General features: G+C 36.5%; 2 protein-coding genes and 1 pseudogene across 2 annotated transcripts; all 3 read right to left on the bottom strand.

Moving 5' to 3' along the window:
* Window positions 1800-3357, bottom strand: LOC104785983 (annotated as a pseudogene).
* Window positions 3465-4725, bottom strand: LOC104785982 (ubiquitin-NEDD8-like protein RUB2). The gene is made up of 3 exons (XM_010511282.2): window positions 4488-4725; window positions 3955-4214; window positions 3465-3721 (listed from the first exon to the last, which is right to left on the bottom strand). The coding sequence occupies exons 1-3, from the start codon at window positions 4578-4580 to the stop codon at window positions 3610-3612; spliced, it is 465 nt and encodes a 154-aa protein (XP_010509584.1). The 5' UTR covers window positions 4581-4725; the 3' UTR covers window positions 3465-3609.
* On the bottom strand, window positions 5113-10343 carry LOC109125195 (protein MOR1-like). The gene is made up of 19 exons (XM_019245756.1): window positions 10264-10343; window positions 10047-10148; window positions 9850-9951; window positions 9536-9718; window positions 9353-9464; window positions 9059-9135; window positions 8903-8994; window positions 8632-8694; window positions 8435-8561; window positions 8077-8199; window positions 7904-7981; window positions 7643-7801; window positions 7391-7549; window positions 7123-7220; window positions 6668-6824; window positions 6224-6436; window positions 6042-6113; window positions 5770-5956; window positions 5113-5687 (listed from the first exon to the last, which is right to left on the bottom strand). The coding sequence occupies exons 3-19, from the start codon at window positions 9895-9897 to the stop codon at window positions 5425-5427; spliced, it is 2211 nt and encodes a 736-aa protein (XP_019101301.1). The 5' UTR covers window positions 9898-9951; window positions 10047-10148; window positions 10264-10343; the 3' UTR covers window positions 5113-5424.

The raw sequence follows: 10349 nt of genomic DNA on the forward strand, positions 1-10349 counted from the left end.
AAATATATATAAATCTATATTTATTAGAAATTAAGTTTCTTTTAATGAGTAGATAATTCAGGGGTAATATACTCCTTTTTATAATCAATTATAATAACTATTGTAAACTTATTATGCGTTAAAATAATTTAAATTATTATGGTAATAGTACTAACATAAAAATAACATTCCGTTTTTCTATGATTTTGTTAATAAGTTATATGTTCTATATTTTTATTAATCTTATATTAATTGATATGTTTTTATAGCTTTTTAATAATATTTTACTTATATTGATTTTATGAAATAAATATAACTTTGACTTGTATATTTGTAAGTATATTTTAGTGAAATTTTGCGTTAAAATAATATGTAATTATTTAATTAGTTTTAATATGTGATACTTAAATTTGTATGAAAATGATAACACATCTAATTATTATGGAGGACTTTCAAAAATATCCCTTTTTCTATGTCATTTTTCAAAAATACCCTTTGATGGTGTCCATTTTCAAAAATACCCTTTTTAATATATAAAATGACAAAATTATAAATTCTAAATCCTATCCCTTAAAAACTATACCCTAAATATAAATTGGGAACCCAAACCTAAAAAAACAAATTCTAAAAATTAATTTAACATAGGATAATTGTGTAAAAGAGGGCAAAAATGAAAATGTTCAAAAAATGAGCATTTTTGAAAAGGAGTATGCCAAAAAAGACATTTGTAACAAATTCTCAATTTTTATTCAGTTAATTGTTTTATTTTAAAATATAATGGCAAGTTAATGTAATTAAGTAGAAAATTTAAGGTTATTTTGCTAAAAGGTGCATAACTCTCTGCCGGCGACACATCAGCTTTTTCAAAAGTATGTTTATTTATTAATATATAGGAGATGTAAGATATACACATACCAATCCTTTGAAAACTAAATCTATGGAAGATAATTTTCGGATTCGAAACCTTTGTATTCATGAGTTTTTTTTTTTTTTTTGGTATAAACCAAATATATAATCCACACTTTGCTTTTTTTTTTTTTAATAATAGAAAATTGTTAACCACAAAAAAATAGTAAGAAAATAAGTGTATTGAAAATTCATTGTTGAAAGAATCATTTAAAGCACTCACATTTGTGATCTTGGCAAAGAAGTAACTAGACTTGTTAACCTTTTAGTTACAATTTTAGTGGTCAGACTAAAAAGGAAAAGAGATTGTTTTTCATGTAGTGAGTTATATATTTTTTCATACATCATATTTTTCATATTGAGAGAGATCAATGAAATTGTTTTTTACATTCTAAAAGATTTACATTAGAAATCGAATATTATTCTCTCTAAATGCAGGAAACGGTGAGCATTTTGGTTTTAAGTGATCTTCAGTTTAGTTTTCCGGTTATGGAAAACGGTGAAAGAGCAATAGAGACAATAATATTCGATTCATATTCACGTTCTATTCTAAAGAAAGCCTACCCTACCCACCCATAAGGGCAGAGTCCTTATGACACAGAGAGACTTTTGTATTGATATGCAGTAAAAGGTGAAAATAGAGATGAAAAAAACACTTAACCCACCAATAATACTATTTTCCTTGGACCTCTCTTTGACCACTATAATCCTTTGACCACACTCTCTCTTAAATCTACCTCCACACCCTTTTACCACTAGCCTCACTAACGCGTGCACTTCCAAACTCCACATTCCATCATCAACGTTAAATACAACTTTTTAGCTGCATGATTAAATGATTCATTAATTACTCCATGACAAGAACATCTTTGCATGGTTGATAGGTCGATATATACTTTATATGCTACCGTAAAAGTTACAAATCAAGATTCATATATTTAATTACATATCTACATCCTAATTAAGCAAACTTATCATCGTCAACTTACATTAAAAATCTAGCTAGCCAGATTGTGATTGTTATGGCAAAGACGAAGAAGAAGCCAAAGCAAGAATGGAAGTTGTGAGTTGATTAATGGCGTTCACCAAACCACTCATACCTTGTCTGTTTATATCATCTTTCGATTCTTCCATCTTTAGTCTCCTCTCTTGCAGCCTCATCACTTCCTTATGCCTCATCTCTTGTCTCTCCTCACTCTCTTTTATCACTTGTGCGATCACCAACGCGCTTCTCGATATTGCCGCTCCAACCATAACCTCCGCGTCCTCACTCTCTCCTTGCGCGGTCGTCGTTTCTCCCGGTGTTGTTGTTCTCCTTCGCTTCCCCCCTGATGTGTCTGAATACTCACTTGTATTAGTGTGAATACTCACTCGTACTACTTCATTGTTATGAGTTAAGAAGAGAGATAAAACGGAAGGGTACCTACTGTGGGGTGTATAGACTCAGCGTGAAATGTGAAGGGTGGAGGTTGTGGCGGCGGCGGTGACTGAAGAGATAATACAATAGTAGTCGGGATTTGATGCCTCGGCTGAGCCATCATCGGAGCTACAAATCCTTGGCACACTCTTAGGATCTGGCCACCGTTACCGTATGGAAGAGTCTTTTTCTCGACAAGCTCAGCCAACGCGTCGTATATACGAGACAACATATTACTCGGCAAGCTCCTCTCTTTCCTCTCACTCTTCTCCATCTTCCAGTATGACGCCGGCTGAGAGGAAGAAGAGCCGGTATTAAAAGAAGATTCTATTCTCGATCTCTCGTACTCTCTGATCTTCTTGTAACCCCTCATGAGATTGTCCCACTTATCGTTGCACTGGTTCTGGTTCCTCTGACATCCTCGTCTCCAACAATACTCTTCTATCCACTTCCACCGGAGCTCTGTAGATTTGTTTCTGTTTTCCGGTTTTTTCTCCGGCCGTCGCACACGTCTCTCCTCTTCCATCTTCTTGGCTTCTATGAGCACCAAGGTCTCACTCACCGTCCAGTTTCCTTTCCTATACTCTCTCATAACCATCTCTCTGGCTCCACAACCCGATGGTTCAGCCATATATATGTGTGTCTTTTTATGGATTTACCAAGAGGTAGCCATACGTGTGGCTTTGAATCTTGAATTTTCAAGAACTAGAAAGAGAAATAAACAAGTGTTTGAGAAAGGGGGAGAAGAAAAGGATGAGAGCCAAGACCGGTCAAAATCTTTTGTTTTGTAGTACGAAGATTGCCACCAAGTTCGAAAAGACAGTGCGTGCAATAATGAATGAGAAAAGAAAAATAATACTAGTAGAAGCAATGCTTCTTATTAACAAATAACAACACCTTTTTCCCATTTACTTTCCTTTATATATGTTTCTAGTTTGTTATGTGAATCTTAGGATCTAAACTGAGTAACTGGTACAAGTAAACGAATTTAAGGCCTAGACAACAATTTCAAAATCGAACACTCAATTAAAAAAGGGATGGATTAAAGGAAAAGTAGAACAAGTGACAAAATTTCAAATCAATCGACTTAGTTAAATCTAACTAAGAACGGGTGATGCATAAGTGTTTTGTATCAGAGAGAGAGTGAAAAATAGAAGCAATATGATCCAAAACACAAGCAGAGAGAACATCATATCATAATATTCCAATTTTCAAATCCATTCATATGCCATGAAATCCACATTAGCAGGAAAATAGAGAGAGAGAGAGAGAGAAAGAAGATGTTTGTTGAATCATATTTATTCAGATTAGAAAAGACCACCCCTAAGAGCAAGAACCAAATGAAGAACAGAGCCACCCTCTATGTTGTAATCTTTAGCCGTTTTGTCATCCGCAAGCTGTTTTCCCGCATAGATGAGCCTGCAAAAAACATTATAACCACAACAATGAGACATAATCCAACTAAGTAAATACGAGAACCAGAGTTGTATAATATAGCTTAAGAAGTGTATAACAACATGGTAACATATGCAATATACTAAACTGTAACCAGTTGTGGTGTGAGCAATCGAGTCAGCTAAATCAACAGAACAGATTCAATTGAATGCACATGGCTGTATAACAAAAGACTTTTAAGTGATTGTTATATATACCTTTGTTGAACAGGAGGGATGCCTTCTTTCTCTTCAACACGTTCCTTGATGCGATCAATAGTGTCGGTAGGTTCAATATCAATCTCGATTTCTTTGCCAGTGAGAGTCTTGACCTTGATCATGGTTCCACCTCTGAGCCTCAAGACAAGATGAAGAGTAGACTCTTTCTGGATGTTGTAATCAGCTAAGGTCCGTCCATCTTCGAGTTGCTTACCAGCAAATATCAGCCTTTGTTGATCCGGTGGTATACCCTCTTTGTCCTGTAAAACCCAAAACAGAGCTCAGCTTCATCATCACAACATAAAACTTAACAAAACTCTTTAAACTAAACATAGACCTAAATAAAGATCGTTCACAAAACAATTCACATCAAGATTACTACTCGAAACAATCCTAGGGTTTTTAACTTCGATCGGCGGAGAATATAATCAGATCGCTTATCGAACAAACACTCAAAGACACATAATTCGAGTAAGAGGAAGTAGAAACAGTAGATTGATTGAGGGGGATAAAGAAAACCCTAAAAAATAAACCTGGATTTTGGCTTTGACATTGTCGATGGTGTCGCTGCTCTCAACCTCTAGGGTTATAGTTTTTCCGGTGAGGGTTTTGACGAAGATCTGCATCTCTTTCTTTTTTCTTTTTGTGGCGACTGATTAAAATCTTCTCCTTAGGCTCTCTTCTTCTTCTCTCTCGGATTCTGAGTGCGTGATGCTACCTGAGTTTATATATATATATATATATATCCCTCTAGCAAGAGGGTCAGCGTTTAGACTACGCCAACTTCTTCTTTTTTAATAATCGGTTTTGACTTAATTAAGCCCAATGTCTTCGTTTTAGTATAGATTTATTCAACCAGTTTTCGGTTTAGTCTTTAAATCCTCGGTTTAAGTTCAATCATACAGACGAGTGATCGAATGACCTTGTTTGGTTAGATCATAGATTGATTGATTTAGATGGGATTGGGAAGGACCAAATATTATCCCCATCATATGGAATAAAACTAATGCTGCACAATCCAGATTACACAAGATATGCCAACTACACATAAGAATCGTATAATCTAAACAAATTCGAGGGATATCATATCATCAGGAATCTCTATTGCAATATGTTTTAGGAACGGTTGTGAAAACCCATAAGTAAGTCACTCGCGAATGAAAATAGAACTGTAAACAGAGAAAGAATAATATTTGTCGTCTCATCTTCAAAAGAATCTCTCACACACTCGTTATCTTCTCCAACCAACTATACACACCTAACTCCCATGGAAATCTACTAGCCGCAGTACCATCTTCGCCATAAATATATCTCCTCTTACATGTATGTATATATATATATATATATATATATTTAAAAGAGTGTTTTACTACTACTAGTCTACTAGCACTACATTAATTCGAGAGAAGTAACAAAAATGGCGCTCTTGTTTTGTAACTTTTAGACTCCAAAGCTTGGGGTCTCTAGTTTCTACATATGTTCCAGTGATCCACCTTTGAGCCTCTCCATTCTAGCTTGAAGACCGGACAATGCTTTCTCATCCATTGGGAGAACCACTGGGTGTGAGTGCGGACTCTCTGGTCCCATTTGGCTCTGGGGAATGGTCTGGTGGTTCATTGATAAGTTCTCATTTGTTGGCATCAGCGGTTTGCTTACTGGCTCGAGGGTTCCTGATGAAGCCAGTTGCATGTTCTTCATCCTTTCTCTGATTGCATCTAGCGTCCCAGTCATCACTGTCATAGATTTTTTTCTAACAGATATGAATAAAACACCGCAAGGAAGAAAAACAGAAGGATCAAGGATCTACGAAAGTACCTCCAGGATTCATGTTACTGGCTCGGATGTCGTCGGTGTATGACTCAGATTTAGGGTTCATCAGAGGCTTCACATCTAAAGACGACAAGGAAGGAATATCAGGAGATGGGAGAGCCAAGGAAGAAGGGGGAGGAGTTGACAACGGTAGGCTTGAAGGTGTTCTCCCCAAAGCTGCATTCTTCTCAACCTAAAAATCGATTGCAAAACTTAAAACTCAAAACACTGAAGCTATGAGGGCAACGATAGTAGAAACCAGGAGATTTGTTACAAACCTGGGCCAAACCGTCTCTAATGTAAGTACGAAACGCCTCACTAGCGTTTTGAAGTTGGGAAAAGATATCAACCTACAAGCATTGAAATCAGTTTGTAGGTACATACAATTTGGCTCGAATGGCCATGTGTTAATTCATAATAGGATACACAGATACTTGAAATCCAAAATCATATCTTTTACCTTTGGATATGACTTAGTGATGTGGTAGAGGTCGTAAAGACCAATTGTGGAAGTTTGTTTGTCCCCAATTTTCTTAAAAATCGCCCCAAGCTCTTGCTTCAACTGAACATCAGCAGAATTTGCGGGAGGTGAAGGATTGTTGGCTGTTGAATCTGTCCAATGGGTTTGACCCACAGGACCTGTTGCGGTTAACATTCTTGCTGCAGCTAAAGTCTGCAAGTATTTAAATAGTTACTACCAATGACGTCTGAATTTCTCTTGCAAAATGTAAGTAACTTTTTCAGATATATTTTTCGACCAAGTAATTTAGTACATATGATCTTTCAAGTTAATTATCATGAGAGATAGTACACCAAATGGTTTGGATGCGCTCTTTGATCAAACCCTCAGCTTCAGCAATTTGTCAAGATTTCTGGAGAGAAAGTTATAAGACTAAGATCTCACCTCAAGGTTCAGGTCGATGTAAGCGAGAATAATGGGTTGTGGCCTCATGTCAATAGGGACAAGAGACAAGTGACCCTTAATTGCGGCTCCCCGGAGCTTAACAAGTTCATGTAGAACAGTTTTCACCATCCTCAGAGGTTTATCATCTGCCCCAGCTCTTCTCATTGGAAAAAATCCCAACCAAGAACAAAACGAGAATGAATTAGTAATGGCAAGTAGGAAAATCTCCAAGAAAATAAACAGACTAATATTTGTAAAATTTATAAATTTAAGGAGATGCACCTCCTACGTATCTCTTCCATTCCCAGCTCTTGCAGATATACATGGATACTCTGAAGAAGCCTATNGAACCAATAACAAAACGAGAATGAATTAGTAATGGCAAGTAGGAAAATCTCCAAAAAATAAACAGACTAATATTTGTAAAATTTATAAGTGCATTTAAGGAGATGCACCTCCTACGTATCTCTTCCATTCCCAGCTCTTGCAGATATACATGGATACTCTGAAGAAGCCTATCAAGATCAACTTCATATATGGTGCTTTGGAGGAGCTAAACAACGACAAGCAATAATCAGATATACAATACAAATTTTTTTGACACTTTGATCGTAGCAAGTAGGAAAGGCACGTCAACAAAAAAAACAACAGGGCTGGTATCTAACAACTACTTAAGTTATTCGAACAATGATTCTCCTAAAAATCATTTAGTAGAAATCATACCTTTGTAAGTTTAATAAGGCATTTAACTACCAAATCAGAGAATTTCTGATTCCGGACAGCATAAACTTCAGCCGTAGCAGGTGAAGGCCATCTAGATGGATCAAGAGGACGTAGCAAGCTAATAAGGACCACAAACGATGATGTCCGATCTGCATTATCCTGAATTTAATTTAAAAAAAAAAAGAAGGAGAAGTCAGAGAACGTTTAGGAAGTCATATGATGAAAACCTTTAGCATGGGAGGAATATCTAACCAGGATCTTAAGCATCAAAACGTTCAGAGCTTTCAGAAGTTGGCTGCCATCTTCCATACGTGGAACTCTTTCATCCAGAAGCCAAAGCAAGAGCTCTGTTATAAGGCTTTCAAGAGTCCCTTCTTTGACTGCATGGGCAAGCTTCTTATTTTGGAATGTCTGCAACAATACATACTTGTGAGTAATAAGCTTCACAAACAAACCTAATTGAGCTAACAAGCTAATGAAGAAAAGCAGCATCACAAATTCAAACGGAGTTACCTGCATAAGTGTGTTCAAAACATATTTACATGACCTCGATGAAGCTCCCATTAAGCTAACATCAAATGTTTTGGCAACCTAACAGAATATAAAACATAATTGAGTGGTGGTCAGCAAAAACTTTTATTGGAGTTCTGCAAGACAAATGAACAAAGAAAGTTTATCAGGCAGACCTTATTTGCTAAGCATGAAACAAGTCCATCAGCATCCTTCACAAGTTCATCAATTGCACTCTCTTCAGGATCATTAGAAGCCTGTGCCAACTCATGACACACAACTTTCATCCCTTCAACCGACTGCAACACATAAGAAAAGAGGAAAATAAAAAATTAAATCAACACTTACAGGATCTTCAAATATGCATCACCTCAGTTTCGAAATGACAAAAATGTAGGTGAATAATATTGGTCAACGTCCCTTCACAACCAAATCAAACATACATGTATTCTATGGACCTTTATTAAGTCTTTGTACTAGATAATTGAGTTACTATAATAATAATATCAAGATGGGATCACAGAAGCCAGAAACCTGCTCCGGAGAACCAAACATAATGATGTCCAAAGCCTCATTCCAGTCTGTAGGGCCATTAACTCCAGCAATTGTCCGAGGTACTGGGTTCCTCTCCAGAATTTGTTCCGAAATACCATAGCTTTGCCTGGAAGAGAAAAAAGATTGAGTTGTGCATAGAAGCCGCATGGACACCAGAAACTTATATATATGTCTACCTTGGAAATAAAGAACCAGGGGCTATTTGAGAAAGGTCACCACTTTGCTCTGCCACTTCTGGTCTGTAAACAAACAGAAAATCATTATAGACACTAAATACGCCTTAGAATCCTTCCTGTTCCCGATCACTAAGAAAACCAACATCAAAATAAATTTGTGATTCTAAAATGCATTATTAGGCCTTTGACTTATGTGATTATCTTTTTGGCTTCCACTTTAGCTTATTGCTGATGCTAAGTACATATAAGTCGCTACCAAAATGTCACGCACCCGTTGTCTCTAACAGAACGCTTTAATGCTGCCCGTGCCTCCCCAGGTCTCCCTTCTCTTCTTTTCTCCATTTCCTTGATCTGATGGCCAAACTATGAAAAATAAAACTCACAGATACAAGTCTGAAGCATAAAAACGTTCATATTTTGAGCTTACTTTCCACTTGAATCTATCATCAATCATACTCTTTTGAGCATCTGTAAGCTTCCCAACATATTTCCAGATATCATCACCTGCAATAACAAGCCACACAATGAGAAACGAGTCCCAAAAGTATCTCAAGGGAATGGACAACCAAATGCGAAATTCGATTCAGAATCATGATTATTAGGTTCCACATTTTTATGAAACATAGACAAGCCAAAATTGAGCACTAATCACTGCGAGACATGGCATGTTTAAAAAATTTTCCACTATAACTTCACAAAAGCTGATGAATTTATCCCCTACCAAGAATCTTATAACCAGTAGCCATGGTGTTCAAAGCAGCTTTTCTGAGTTCACCATCTCTTTCGGCCGTCAAGCTTGCAACCATATTTAAGTATTTCAGTAGTCCACTTATCTGCTTAGAAAGGTATATTAGAATTCAAACAGAACAGAAATGTCATATAATTTGTCAAGTTTTGCTACTACCTCGGTACCACAAGTCTCGAGTAGATATCCTATGAGATCAGTACACTCTATCCTCGTTCGGTTGTTTTTGGAACGTAAACCTTCTAAAATATAGGGATATGTCTTTGCCACAGAATATGCTTGGATAATCTGCTTCATCAGCTCCCGCATTTTTTCTCTTACTTTTTCAATGTTATGCCCCAACTGCACCAAGGACAGGGAGTTGAATATAAAGATACTGAAGCACCAATTTTTTTCTAAAAGCATAAGATAAACAGGAATTTTTATAAAGAGGCCAACACCAAGGGAAATTGGATTATTATCCGATGACTAACCTTCTCCGCCAAACAGGGCAGAAATATTGCAGCCTCTGCTTCCGTCATGCAGTATTCTTCATCCCTCAATGTGTTGAAAAGTTCCGGAAGAAACTCAAGCACCTATTCTTACCCAGAGCAAATGAAATTTCATTATTATTGCATGAAAAATAGTGTCAAACATGAACTCTAATAGCAGAATAAACATTACAATTTACCTTTAGCAGACAGGTTGTGTTGGATTTACAGAATTGCAATACAAACCACCTGAGAAGTATATCTAATACTTCTATTATCTCCTTTGAAACAGATGGAAGTGCCTGCGGCGAGATGGAAGGAAGATTACTTTAAAGAAAAATAAATAATAATAAGATCTAGCAGATGAATAAGATTCTAACACAAGATATCCGCATTCTAACATAAGATAGCTGCTACCTTCTGTAGGATTTCCAGCCCATCTACTTGTTTCTTGAAGTCGGGGCTCAACAATCGTTTTTGCAAGTCTTCCCTAAAAAATTTCA

This window comes from Camelina sativa, chromosome 5 (genome assembly GCF_000633955.1).
Source record: "Camelina sativa cultivar DH55 chromosome 5, Cs, whole genome shotgun sequence".
Lineage (NCBI taxonomy): Eukaryota > Viridiplantae > Streptophyta > Magnoliopsida > Brassicales > Brassicaceae > Camelina > Camelina sativa.